The sequence below is a fragment of the Erigeron canadensis genome, chromosome 8, assembly GCF_010389155.1.
Source record: "Erigeron canadensis isolate Cc75 chromosome 8, C_canadensis_v1, whole genome shotgun sequence".
Lineage (NCBI taxonomy): Eukaryota > Viridiplantae > Streptophyta > Magnoliopsida > Asterales > Asteraceae > Erigeron > Erigeron canadensis.
Genome location: NC_057768.1, coordinates 32,269,284 through 32,284,902, shown reverse-complemented (window position 1 = coordinate 32,284,902; position 15,619 = coordinate 32,269,284). Strand labels below are relative to the sequence as shown.

Below are 15,619 nucleotides of genomic sequence, written 5' to 3'. Positions count from 1 at the left end.
TTTCAAGTTAACATTTGACTATAAATACAAAGCTAAACCTAAGGTTTTACATACAATTAAATCTTAAGGTTTTTCATTGTTCTCTCCTCTTTTTCCCCTCTTCTTGGCTTCGACCGAAATCTCCAAAAATAAAGGTTTCGGGTTTTGTTGGTTCGACTTTATGGAGTGACAACAAAGGTTGTTCGGTTCGTGATCAAATGCTAGCACGCGTACATTCTAGTGTTGTGTGAGCAATCGTAAAGATGTTTTATTTTAAACCTTATTATAAAGTTTCGTACTTTATCATCTTTAATTAAAGGTACGTGTTTTCTTTCTTGGTTAATTAATTAACAACATAGATCTATCTTCCGATACGTACTTTGTGATTTGATTTGATAAATTGTTATATAAGCCAACAAGTTGGGCTGAAAACGGTCCAAACAAATAATTGGTATTTACACTGTATGTGGGTGGCACGTTGTTAATTGTTATCGCGCAGTGGCACCTATTAACCCTTTAACGGTTGGAGTAGATTGATCTTAGAGCCTTTTATCAAAATCACCCATTGGCCAGGTAGGGTGTCAAGTTTACGATGATACCGAATAAGGTTGGATAAAATTGACTATTGTTAGCTGGAGGGGTAAATTAATATCCTTTGTAATATATAATAACTCCCGCTGCTAATAGAGTTGGTGGCCCATTGGTAAAATCTTTAAACTTGAGGGATCAATCTGGGTTCGAGTCCCACTTCTCACGTTCGTAGGGTGAATTAATAGATTTTTTCGAGAGTCTACAACTCTCGCTTGTCTTTTATCATGTTAATAATCTTGTTGAGTCGACATTGGTAATTTGACTAATTTCCTGCAACCGTGACTATATAAGGCTCACAAATCACAATTATATATATAATAAAAATTTATGTAAATGTACAAGTACTTTATACGTGAAATATAATTTTAACCAAATTTCGTTTTAAACCTCTAAAATTTCTATTTATTAACTTTTATACAACATCAAAGTTTTCGCTTTCATTTTCGTGACACTAAACTTTTAGGTCCATGTTTTTATCAAAGAACTTTCACACAGTTACGGTTTTACTTTTAAACATTTGGTCTTTGATTATTTTCATTTGTCTTTTTATATATATAGCGTTTTCATTATATAATAACTTGTATCATCGTTATATCTTACGTTCATGTTACATTTAAAACATTAATATAGTTATTGTTTATGTTTTTACACATCTTAATATTCTTTTACATTATTTTTATTGTATTGTTACATGTTTAATTGTTTTGTTAATATAAGTTTTCATCATTAACTTATATCCCACATCAAAATTTTCGTTCTCATTTTTATTGACACTAAACTTTTGATTATTTTCTTATGTTTTCATACATATATATAACGTTTTTAATATATAATAATTTTCATCATATTTAGGTCTTACATTAATGAAACATGCAAAACATTAATATAGCTATTGTTTGTGTTTTTATACAAGTTATTATTTATTTGCAATATTTTTAATGTCATTTTTAAAGTTTAGGTTCGAATATTTAACATAACTTTGTCAAAACTTTATTGCATAAAAAACGTACTCTGCGGCAACGCGCATGGTCAAAACTAGTTTATACTGTTTTTAAATATCGTGAATCAATCGACATTAGATGAATATACCGGCCTATGGATAATTCAAGGTCCAATAACTTCGTTACTTGAACTTCAATTATATTGACACAAGGAATGAAGGAAATAAGTTCTTCATCTAGTATAAAAGATTTACGAACATTTAAATAAAATAAAAATTAGGTAATAAATTCTTTCTTTTTTTTAATATAATACTGTTCAGCCCTTCTAATTGTAAAATATTCGGCTCGGAGTTTGAAGTAATCGGGTTAGAAATCACCCACCAACATCCGAGTCCCATATCCATGTTTGTCGGTTCTTGGTTTTCCTCATCGACCTCATGTTTTTCCCTATAATATCTTGATTGGATTAAGTGACATAATTTTGACAATATTTTTTTTTCGTATCCGTAAAAAAAAATTCGACTTCATTAAATACAACAAAACTAATGTCCCAAGGTCACTAAGTAGCAAATTCTTTTGTTTAATGAGCAAACAATTGTTCGTTTAAGAATCTTTCAATAAAAATAGAATCAAAGACTATGTTTATTACAATACTTTTAACTATGTATAAGAAAATTGAAATTCGATGGGATGATTCTTTTTCCAAAAACTACGTGACACGTAATATATCATGAAAATAGAATGTGTATAGTGCATGCCTAGACAAGTAATGTTTTTATGTTAATGGTTAAAGACGTCGGTTTTGGTTGAAATTTAGGTTTAAAGACAAGTAATACGAACTTTTGGTTGAAAATTTGTAAAACCGCGAAAACCGGTGTCTTAAACGTCGGTTTTAACTTTTTTAGGCAAAGTCGGTGATAAACACTGGTAAAATATGTGGCAACCCAAAGCCGGTGTCGTAGACACCTGTCTTCAATTTTCTAAACACGAAGGCCGGTTTAATGCATTAATGTAGTTTTGACCTAAACCCAATACATGTAACAATTTGGTTGGATGGAAAAGGTAAAATCGGTGTCTTACACACCGACCCTCTGTGCAAAAGTACTAAAACCGGTGTCTTAGACACTGACTCTATGAAAAAGTAACAAAGTTTTAAGACTGGTGTCTAAGACATTGACTTTGGTAGGAAATACACAAATTCATGAAGGTCAGCGTCTAAGTGACTTTCTTTTTTCAGGAAGTTGAAGACCAGCGTCGGCTTTGGGTTGCCACGTATGTTAGGACCGGTGTTATAAACACTGGTTTTGCCCAAAAAAATTAAGACCGGTGTCTTAGACACCGGTTTTCGTAGTTTTGCAAAATTTTAAACAAAAGTTCATATTTAAACCAAATAGGTTGATTTTTGTTTTATCCGTACAAAAAAAATCAATAGAAATCAAATTCTACTTAAATATAAAATTATGTATTTATAATTTATATAAAAATAATGGTTATTAGATTAAATTAATGGGCATTAAATGTAATTTTTAATAAGTTAGAAAATATAAATTTCATTGAATGCATCATAACTAATGCCTAATGCCTTAAGGGCTAGTTAGCATTCCCTTAAACAAAACCACCAATAAATATACGGATCATAATATTTAGTTTTTTTAAGAACTAGAAAAGGTATAAGTAAAACTAATAAAGGCGTGATTAACATTAATAAACAAGATATTAATTGTCTATCTTTATATGTTAGGTGACCAAACAACATCATGGTCACATTCTTAAATTCCTATAACAACAACTCACCTTCCATAAACGTTCGCAACAAACCAAAACCATGACATCGCAAAACTTTTATGCGAACACGGTATGTATATACGGAGTTGGTTATTGTAAAACAAATATTAAAGTTAATGCACGAAGATTCACGTAGCACATGTATATATATATATATATATACTGATAAACGATGATTTTCATGATGAATGATAATTTTCAGTGAAAAGAAATCTATTATTTTATTTATTTTACATTAATACTTATTTTATTTTACCTATAACCATATATATAGATTCTACTAGCTAAGTACCTAGCTACATATATATGTTTTTAATATAAGAAACATTTATGCTCAAACAATTACGTTGACCATACATAAAATAACCTTGGAAGCCTTTGTTTTAACGGGTAATCTATGACAGACTTACCCATGAACCTATCATACAGCACATATAGATATAATAATAAAGCAATTCATTGGATTATATTCCTACTCAAAACTATTTAACAAGAAATCTTGGAGTTTTCTATTTTAGGAAACCAATGTACAGTAGTTTATAATCACAAAAATGTAACTTTGGACTTTGGGCACAAATTAAGACAGGTTCTCTGTTCTCCTATGTATTCTTTGCCTTGGAAGCAACAATCACCAGTTCACTACTACACTAGTGAGAAAGGTTCACCTCATTAATACTAACTATTACTCGTATATGGTTTATTACATACTTTATTATTTCAATGTATTCTATAATCACAAAAATGTAAAGTTTGGACAAAAAATAGGTATGTATGTGTATTTTTCTTAAGAATGAATGGATCATGTACTATATTATAAAGTGAGTTTTTGGAACTACTATTAGCCTGTGGAAAGCAAACCTAGTAGTCTTGATTCATGGTTATGAACTTATGATGGTCATTGATATCTTTCAAGTAGTATGGCTTGTACTCTGTAGTGCTACTAGTCATCTCTTCTTCAGGAGGCATGTTGAGATCAAGGAAGCCTCGAGTTTTCGGAAGATGCTCATCGGCTTTCTTAGTCACATTTGTGTTAATTCCTTGATTCTGCTTAGCTTCAGAGATCAAGTGTGCTCTTTTGTGACCCCCTAAAGCTTGACCTGATGAAAAAATCTTAAAGCAAATTGGACATTCGTATGTTCCCAACCCAACTGTCTTTTTCTTTAAAAATCCAACACCAAGATTGAAACTTGATGGTTCTTGATCAAAATCACATTCTTTTGAATCATGCCCTTTGGTTATTTGATCATAATCTAACATGGGTTTGTGCTCGATTTTGATTTTGCTTCGGATTTTCGTGTCAAAAGCTCTCTTTACCTTCTTGTGGCTTGCTTTGTGCCCACTAAGTGCTTGAGAAGAATGGAAACTCTTATTACAAGTAACACAATCATACTTTCTCTTGCTTGAATTCTCATATTCTATCCCAAAACCCAAGTCCAATTCAGAACTTTTGATGAAACCTACCTTAGATTTCTCAAAAGAATCAAGACTAGCTTGAGGTTCTGCTAGTTTCTTCATCTTACAACCACTTTTTGTCAAATCTTTATCCTCATGTTTAACCAAACTCACCAAAACAGAGGAATTGCATACATAAGATGATTCAAGTTCATTGCCCCATTTTCCCAAATCTCTAGAAAGCATCATCAAAGACATGGCAACATCTGCTTCTTGTTCTTCTTCGATTTCGGATACCATACTTGTTGAAGCATTATTACTACTAATATGATGATGATTATTGTTAACATTCATAGAGATTGAAGATGAAGTTGTGGTTGAAGCAACCATGTACCTTTTGTTCCTTGATCTTGATCTCTTTATTCTATGCTTTTTCGAATCTGAATTCTCATTATTTGAATGGCTAGTACAAGAATCTTGTCTAAAACTTGCAATATTCTTGTTTTTGTTACTTGATAGTTTGGTAGAATGACATTTCATGTGCCCAAACAAAGCTTTCCAAGATTGAAACCCTTTTCCACATTTCTTACAAATTTTATCAAAAACACTTTTGTTTTCCATCTTATTATGATCACTTGAGTTAATCATGTGAAACTTCATGTGACCTCTCAACGATCTTTCACAAGGAAAGCTTACACATGTATTTCATTGATTCTTGATCAAATTCTTCCATAACATTCAAAACACAACCAAGAATCCAAGATTCACAAAAATTGAGGTAACCCAAGTCAAGAAACAAGATCAAAAGCTAAAATCATGAGTGAGCATTCAAAAAGATTCAAGATTGTTGTGAAAACTAACAAAGAATCCATCCATCTTATTTTTTACCAGCTAGAACAAGATTTGACCTACTATTTAGTAGAAGCAATTTTAGTTAGTTGAGATTTGAAGTTAAAAAAAGTGGAATAGAGATAATGGGTCGGTTAACTTTGTTGAAGCAAAGAAAAATTTAAGGAAAGAAGTGGTTAAAATATATGTATGTGTATAGAGATAGAGTGGGTCTAAAAATGTGAAGGAAAGATGGAGAAATTCATGCATGAAAATAAGGATAGAAAAAGAAGCCAAACTAAAACATGTCCTCACGTGTCCTTTGAGTAAAAATCCTAATATTAGAGAAACAAATCAATAGCTCAGATTGATCCACATTGGTCATCCCTATGGTTGTTTAGGCAAGATCCTCTTCCTCCTGATTATACCCCACCTTTGCCCCCTAAAATATTCTTTGCCTTGGAAGCACAATGACTAAACACATATGAGAAAGGTTCCAATAGTTAGTATCCACAAAATACAAAATATTATCTAAAGTTTGTGCTTGGTTTAAGGGTGGTGTTAACTTCTTGATGAGTTGTATTTTTGTATAAAATTTCATTTATTCATTCCAAATAACTAAGCTACCATTAGATCGACAATATCCCATGCAAAATCAGTTTGTAAGATGAAAGGCATTGCACATTATCAACCCTTATGATCGATCATGTGTACATGTCATCGTCATTCGTAAAATGAAAAAGGTAAAAAGAAATTAGAAATAACCTCATTGATCATATGATCATGTTAGTTTGAAGAAACCAATGTAATTTATATTTACATATAATTAAATTATTTTCAAATCATATATATTAACGTTATTAAGATCTAGATCTAGATTTTAATATTGTAAAATTTTACGATGTTTATTAACGAAATCAATTTAAGATCTTTGGAAGCCCGGTCTAATAAACCATTTAGGTTGATAAATCACCAAACCAGAAAAGCTATCCACTATAAAATAAAAGCAACTTGATAACAAGGGAATCGTGGAAGACGCAAGATAATTAATGATGATGAAGAGCAATACACAATGTAGAATCATGTGAATCAAAATCAATTTATAAATCCGATGTTTTATTTCTTTTTAAATAATACATGGAATATAAATTCACTTGTTTTTTATTAAGAAAACTGACATATTGGTTTTTGTGGTCCAAAAAATTAAGTAAAGCAAAGTATCAACATTTTTGAAAGCTATAAAAGCTTTGGCTAGTAAAGAAGTGGTTGCACAATAGTTCCTTCTTTATGTTTTTGTCATTTCGTTGCATTTTTCATGAAGAATTTAACTGAATTACTGTGCTACCAACTAACTTTGTCTTTTATTTCCTCCCAAAAGAGTTATCAAATGATTGTACATGATGATGTGTTGGGTTATATAACTAATTATCACAACAAATCACAAAGCATGCAACGGAAGACAAGATCTATGTAGTTTAGTTAATTAACCAAAGTATAGAATTTGTACCTTATAATTGAGAGATTGAAAATAAGAACAAGGTTTAAATTAACCTCTCTACGATTGCACACTCAACGTTGGAACGTATGTATGCTAGTACTTGATCACGAACCGAACAACCCTTTGTTTCTTGCTATAACTTTCGACCCAAACAAAAACCAAAAACCCCTTTTCTTTTGTAGTAGTCGACCGAAGCAAGAGAGAGAGAGAGAGAGAGAGAGAGAGAGAGAGAGAGAGAGAAGAGATTTTTAGGGTTTTAGAAAACCTAATTAATTGTGTGTGAAAAACAATTAACCTAGGCCTCTATTTATAGTGTTTAGAAAACTTAATGACCAAGTCTTGAGGGTTTTGAGGCCCTAGTCGGCCGTCCCCCCCTTTAGAACATTCTAGAGGGGTTTCCTAATTGTTTCCTAATTCCAACTTTTCTCCGTTAAGTCCGTTAGTTAAGTACCGTTAACTTTTAACTCTTTTAACGAACCTCCGTGATCAAATTAATTAATAAATTACATTTAATATATTAATCAATTTATAGTTACATTCACGTTGAGGTGTGACCCCGTAGGCTTAAATACTTTTCGGACATATGTTCATTTTACGTGATCATATTCCAACAGCTCCCACTTGAGCTCGTAACGAATGAAGGTAATAACATTGGTAAGCGTCTAGCAACACGCCAATGTTCCCGAAAACATTTAAGTATTGTTTAAATGGTTAAGGCATTTATTATCCCTTTGTTCAGATACCTTTGTTAAATATGAATATGGATCGAGATCATTTCATAATTTAACGATTATGTTTCTCATTCTATAACTAATTAATGATTACCAAATATAATCGAGAACTATCTGGATTTATTTGGGCACGGCCATGCAAACATCTTAATTAGTCCTAATGAGGGCGCCAAACGGTATCATACTTCAATTTCAAATTGAAGGAACAAATCCTATATTGACTACACATGTTAGTCATCATACTTCATGACACTTTCTGAAAATAGCCCTTTATGTACCCCCTTATTCAGGTGAGTTAGAACTATATCTAGTAAGTGCGATTCATATATGCTGACCTACTTGTATCTCAAGTCAAAGGATCAATAAAAGTAACCATTTACGAATTTCACTTAATGACGATGATCCATAAAGTGATAATTCGTTGATGGGGTAGTCCGATATGCATCCGCTATGGATATCATGTGAGTTTGGTGGGATCCATCCATTACATATTCCAAGAATATAACCAATCACTCACATTTGTCTTCGTTTAATTATATTACCATATAATTAATCGACAATGGACAATTTAGAATATTTAATAATATATAAAATATTAAATAAAATATTCAAGAATTAAACATGCAAATATAGGACACAATTTAATATTGAATGAAATCAAACATATCAAGTACTTTATTTCATTATAGAAAATATAAATTGTTTAACATCCCTTATCCAAATACCGAAACAACGTATTTACATGAAATAACTAGCTAATTTAAGTCCTATGCCATCGGCATGCCTTTCAAGCTTGGGCCTAGACAAAGCTTTTGTGAAAGGATCAGCTAAGTTAAAATCTGTGTGAACTTTGAGTAAATTGATCTCACCTAGTTCGATCTGCTCTCGAACATAGTGATATCGTCTAGCATAATGTCTGGCACCTTTCTGAACTCCGGGTTCGTTGGCAATGATTAATGCACCGGTATTATCACAGTACAAATCAGTGGGTAATTCATTTGAGGGGATCACGTCAAGCCCGCTAATGAACTTCCTTATCCAGACTGCTTCCATTGCGGCTTCTGAGCGGCAATGTACTCAGACTCTGTTGCAGACATGGCGACTGTGGTTTGCTTCTTGCTTTTCCAGTCCACAGCTCCTCCGTTTAAAACGAAGACGAATCCTGATTGAGACTTCGTGTCATCTTTATCAGTTTGAAATCCAGCATCACAGTATCCGGTCACTTTGAGCTCTAAGTCTGGATTTCCTCCATACACCAAGAATATATCTTTAGTAGCTCGTAGGTACTTCAGAATATTTTTAACAGCAATCCAATGGCTTTCACCAGGATTCTGTTGATATCGGCTTACGATGTTTTGCGCGAACGCCACATCGGGTCTAGTGCATCCAACCACATACATAATAGATCCTACAACCGAAGCATAAGGAATTCTACTCATACGCTCCACCTCACTAGGCGTAGAAGCACCTTGTTTGACAGATAAACTAAGTCTTTCTTGCATAGGTATAGACCCACGCTTAGAGTTCTCCATCTTGAATCGCTTCAAGATCTTATCAATATAAGCACTCTGACTTAGTCCAATTAATCGCCTTGATCTATCTCGATAGATTTTGATTCCAAGAATAAATGCCGCTTCTCCCAAATCTTTCATGGCAAAACACTTTCCAAGATGGGATTTAACATCTTGCAACATTGGAATGTGTTTTCCTATGATTAATATGTCATTGACATATAAGACAAGGAAAGTAACATTACTCCCACTAGCTTTGCGATATACACATGGCTCATCGGGATTTTGAACGAAACCAAACTTTTTGATTTCTTCATCAAACCATTTACTCCAAATTCTTGATGCTTGCTTTAGTCCATAAATGGATCTTTGAAGCTTGCATACTTTGTTGGGATGTTTCGGATCAATAAAACCTTCCGGTTGATCCATATAGACTTCTTCATCCAAGTAACCATTTAAAAAGGCAGTCTTAACATCCATTTGCCATATCTCGAAGTCATAGTATGCTGCTATGGCCAAGAGAATCCTAATAGCACCTCTAGTAATAGAAGGTGCATAATGACAATTGTCTAAAACAATAATTAAACTGGAAGGAAGAACTAAATGAAATTCTCTAATTGCTTCAACAGCTGCTGGTAGACCATTGCCCACTATCAACTGCAAAGCTCCGGACTTCAGTTTCCTCCTTTTCCTAAGCCCCTGTAATTCATTACAGATGTGAGTTCCACAGCCAGTGTCATAAACCCACGATTTACGCTTAGTTAAGGAAAATAATTCAATTGTGAAGATACCTGAAGTACTAGCGCCGCTAGTATTCTTCTTCTTCGAGTTCAACTTGGCAAGATACTTAGGACAGTTCCTCTTCCAGTGCCCGACTTCATTACAATGATGACAGCTCTGGTCTTTAGCCGTTGTACCCCTTTTCGTTAAAGGCATTTCATTGCCCTTGGCGATTGATTGTTTTCTTTTCTGGACTTTTCCCCCTTTGTTTGCAAGAACTTGGGGTGTTGGAAATTTCTTTGGAAGCTGTTTTTCATACTCAATTATCATAGCATGGAGTTCAGTAACGGTATTACCTGTCCCATGTAAACGATAATTGCTCACAAAATTCTCAAAGTCTTTAGAAAGTGACTTGAGAATGATTCCAATCATAAATGGAGGAGCATAAGCATTATTCAGTTTTTCCAATTCCTCAAAATACATTTTCAATTTTAGTATATGAGGTCCAACTGGTGTTCCTTGCTTGTGTTGTAGGCTAAGAATTGCTTTATGCAATTCATACAAATATTGCCTTCCAATCGCGGTATCGGTTGCACTCAACTCATTAGTTGCAGCACCAATTCCAGGAACAACTGATCTCTCCTCATCAAGGACTTCATAGTTATTTAGAACCATTATCGGTCTATGAATGAGATCATTTGAGTTTTGTCCAGAAAGACTTTTCCTTTCAATCTTTTGCCGAAAAGTATTGGTGTTTGTGGAGGGATTCATTGCCATCTACAAAACAGATTAAGTTCAAAAATCAGTATTTTCGATAATCATTCCTTAAGAAACTAATTACCCTTTATGGAATAAACAATTAATTTCATCAAGGCTAGGATCCAATTGACATGCAACCATTTCATCAGTTGATCTGCTAGAAATGATTGCACTCCAAAGGTAAGTGACGATCAGTAATTGCATTACAAGTGCAATTCCTAGAAAGTATGGGACCTACGTAAGACACTCGATTCATCAAGCGATCTTTTGTAGTCATGTTTTGTCCCATCTTTTGCCACGGGTCAAGGTCTCACCGCTTAACTCGCTTTAAGTCGTGCAACTAAGAACGTGCAAAATTGACCACCACTGTGTACTAGTGAATGGGTTTTGCCATGCAATCGTCATTTCACCACTATGTACCAGTGAGTAAAACAACGACCCCATGTGTCATTAACAAATTGGATAGCAATGACTTAAGTTTATTGGGTCATACAATTTGATATGTGATCAAAAAGTTATGTTTAGAAGATTCATGCATATCTTCTAAACATAATATTTAATAAAATCATTTGTATAGTCTTAGCAACACAAGAGAGCTCGGTAGCTACATTTGAACGCACAAAGAAGCGCAAGGGCAAAGGTATGCGATGAACGCGATTTAAAAACCCGCCCTTTTAGAAGGCTAGCGCACTCCGGCTTATACCTCTCTTAGAGTTTGTTCAAATGGGTGAGCCGTGTATCTCAAGGTTGTAGGACTCCAATTTTATTAAAAATCTCTTATTTCGATATTGCTTAGTCAAGTTTATCTTTTTTCAAAACAATTTTACATCATAATTTATATCTCAATAAATATGCAAAATTATAAACTATAACTATTAAGCATGCAACGAGTTATGGTAGGCCACCTAAACATGTCACTATGGTTTATTTATGTCTAATCCGGCTCCCCCTTCAAAGAAGAGGACCACATACATCAAGTCGCCTTGATTGCGTAAGCCTTAAACATATAGAAAACAAACAATTATCACATAATCACATAGTTAGCTTTCTGGAAATTCCAGTAGCTTCACGACCTGTTTAGACCTGTTTCTGGTCAGATTCAGATTTCGACCAGAAATACAAAGTTTTAGCCCTATGTGTTGAGCATCTACAGTTCAAAGCACGAACTCTAACTCATTACAGATTAAAATATATGAATTTTTTTAGTAAACTGTCGCAAAACAGAAAGTTTATACGAAAAATTCACATTGTCACACAATTAATTATACAATTATCTAGCATAATTAACCCTAATGATCAAGATTTCAAATCAATATATCTAAGTAAGAATCATGAATGATTTGCATGAAAAATTCATGATTTTTACTTCTTTTTAACAATTAAAATTAAAGGTACAACACATAATTACATACAATTTATCACATAAACATGTAATTTAATCAAAACTTGGATTAGGAACCCTAAAAAAAACTTTTTTTTTATTTTCTGGAAAATCTCGAACCATATATATATATATATTAAATAAAACTTTTTTCATATTTAAATAATGTAATTAAATTACAAAATCAATTTAAATATATACATATATATATAGCCGAAAATTTAATGATCAAGAACCCTAACCCCCCTTCAAGTTTTGATCTTTTGGTAATCAAAAAACATACATAGTAGGCTCGTGATACCACTGTTGAGTTGTATAACTAATTATCACAACAAATCACAAAGCACGCAACGGAAGACAAGATCTATGTAGTTTAATTAATTAACCAAAGTATAGAATTTGTACCTTATAATGGAGAGATTGAAGATAAGAACAAGGTTTAAATTAACCTCTCTACGATTGCACACTCAACGTTGGAACGTATATATGCTAGTACTTGATCACGAACCGAACAACCCTTTGTTTCTTGCTATAATTTTCGACCCAAACTAAAACCAAAAACCCCTTTTCTTTTGTAGTAGTCGACCGAAGCAAGAGAGAGAGAGAGAAGAGATTTTTAGGGTTTTAGAAAACCTAATTAATTGTGTGTGAAAAACAATTAACCTAGGCCTCTATTTATAGTGTTTAGGAAACTTAATGACCAAGTCTTGAGGGTTTTGAGGCCCTAGTCGACCGTCCCCCCCTTTAGAACATTCTAGATGGGTTTCCTAATTGTTTCCTAATTCCAACTCTTCTCCATTAAGTCCGTTAGTTAAGTACCGTTAACTTTTAACTCTTTTAACGAACCTCCGTTAGTTTTTCGTGATCAAATTAATTAATAAATTACATTTAATATATTAATCAATTTATAGTTACATTCACGTTGAGGTGTGACCCCGTAGGCTTAAATACTTTTCGGACATACGTTCATTTTACGTGATCATATTCTAACAAGATGTTTGTTAAATTAGCTTTTCCAAAATTGATCCGAATAATTTCACCATCATCAAAGCGTCTTGAAGTTAAACATATACTTGTGTATTGTCCAATACGCATGCCAAAGTTACATCATCTTTCAAGCATGTATATATGGTTTTTAGATTGTTTCTTAAAAACTGTCTTATCATCAAAAGTTGAAACCATGCCAATCTAGATTAAAGTTGCAAGCTCGATATATAGGTTGAGTTAAAGCTTAAATTGAATATCTTTAGCCTAGATATTGTTTGATCATGCTTAGGTTGCATAACAAGACCATCTTCAATGCAAGAAACCGATTGAGCTCTTAGTTTCCCGTATGCAATATATTGATCTATCACATTTGATTTAAGCATTTTTACTTTCAATCTCATACATTGAAATTTCAGTTTACAGGAGTCACGTCATCACTGATAATTTTTAATAATAAATTAAAAAAATACAATATATTAAATAAAAATACAGATATATTTCATTAATAAAATACATCAATACATTAATTAAAAGTAAAACAATTTTAAAAAGACAACACATAACAGCTATATTAATGAAAATATAGGTCAAAAGGTGAGTGTTTCATGCTAGAGTAGTTTTGTTTTTTAAATGGAATTGTGACACGTAAATATAGATAAGAAGTTTTAAGAATGTTGTGGTTACAATAATTTAACTGATAATGTCGTCTTTGATCAAAGATCAACTGGTGCCGTTATTATATGAATGTATGGACCTATAAGACGAAGACTGTAAGGTTGGAAGTTCAAATCTTGACAAAGACAAGTGGAGGGGATGGTGTTTCACCAAGCATGAGTTGTATGCAGTATGCGGTGCGCGCTCTGAGTGATACATGGGACCAAGGGTTCCCACCAAGGCCCTGTTTGTGCACCGGATCGCGCTAGGTATTGATGGGGAAAGATTTGTGGCTTATGGCTTGATTGTTAGCGATTCCCCGAAGGTAGAGTGTAAGCCTCTTTACGCCAATCAAAGCCGGAGTGTGATGTGTGTGTTTTCTTTTTATATATGCCTTTGTGAAGGTCTTATGTCTCCTTTTATAGTAGAAGAATCGTTGATAGGAAGGAGAGTCCATAGGAGGATGGAAACTTCCTTGTAGATAGGTTTTCCCATGATTAAAGAGATAGATTTAACTTCCCAAATTAGTTGGAACTGATCGTCCTTATTTTAGGGAAGAAGAGATTTAGGCAATCTCTTCTTTATTTGGGTATTATTTCCAACTGGGCGCCTTTCCCACGCAGGTTCCTTCGTAACGCTGCGGGTTAGCACTTGTCCATTTGGCAGGTCTTTCGTAGCGTAATATGGATATGCCATCAAGCCCCCCAGTCTAAGGGGATGATTTTTGCCAAATAAACATTCCCTTGTACTATACTTTATAAATATTGATGTTTTCCAGGGACTTTTTTTGCAATTTTTCTGATTCCTAATTAATCCCCTGATTTGAAAGGTGTTAATTAGTTTTTAAAAGTGGTAGTTCGGCGCGTATCTCAAGGCACGATTTCGACGGCCCTGATTAGCATGCAACCTCCATATGAAGCCGATTTTCGTCTTCTTTTCGATTTTATTTTCGACTTCCACTTTTTTTTCAAAACAAAATCCCTTTTTTTCTAGGGTTTTCCAAACTTGTCTTCTCCAGTCATCACAGTAGGTACGCCATTCCTTGCTTTTAATTCTTCTATTTTTGTTCGTCGTTTCTTTGTTCTGATGTCGAAAGAGGGTATAAAAATTACGGAGTCCACCGTTATTCGATCAAAGCTAACTGCTTTTGTTGATAAGTTCTTTCCTGGCAAAATATCTTTGTTTAAAATACCTTCTGATGGTGACTGATGTGTATTTTCTAGTCTTAAATTTATATCACGAAATACCTAGTAACTGTCTACTACACACTTGCGGGCAGTGTACCCGTTCGTATGCAATATAGTCGACTTGGTAAGCCGAGGTCGAACTCAAGGACTTAATAAGCAATTGTTACAATAAAGTAGTTCAGATTAAAAAGGGGGGTTTTGTGACCGAATTGTCACGTTGCAAAAGTTAGTGAGAAAAGTCAGTAATCCCGTAGGATTAATCACAAAAGAATATTTGATGGTTGAATCTTAACACCGATTTAAAAGGAACACCTACTTGGGTCAACTCACTTGCCAATCATCGGGTCTAAATATTACTTGCATTTGTTGAACGACTCAAAAGGTAGACAAGATGAACTCCCGTTATACTTGAAACTTTAACTACTCAAAACATTATTATTGCTCCCGCACTTAAATTCTACTCTAAACAATTAAGCATTAAATACTTGAGTTGATTTTATGATTTAATCTTTTGAAAACTTTCTCCCGAACTGCTTATTCGCCTAATCAGATCCCTCTATCATAAGCGTTTACACACTCAAAATGAATTTAATTGTTTAAAATCTTTATCGTTGATTTCTCCCGAACTCCAACGATTTTAGGTTAATTATAGACCGATTAACCATTTCATAAATC

General features: G+C 33.4%; 1 protein-coding gene across 1 annotated transcript; it reads right to left on the bottom strand.

Annotated features, from left to right (window-relative positions):
* Positions 1-3,781: 3,781 nt before the first annotated feature.
* Positions 3,782-5,405, bottom strand: LOC122579946 (zinc finger protein ZAT1-like). Its single transcript, XM_043752214.1, has one exon. It carries the CDS (start codon positions 5,346-5,348, stop codon positions 4,155-4,157), a length of 1,194 nt encoding a protein of 397 aa, XP_043608149.1. The 5' UTR covers positions 5,349-5,405; the 3' UTR covers positions 3,782-4,154.
* Between the last annotated feature and the right edge of the window lie 10,214 nt (positions 5,406-15,619).

Coding starts and splice junctions, on each gene's coding strand:
- LOC122579946 (XM_043752214.1), bottom strand. CDS start 5,348: ATGAAGTTTCACATGATTAACTCAAGTGATCATAATAAGATGGAAAAC.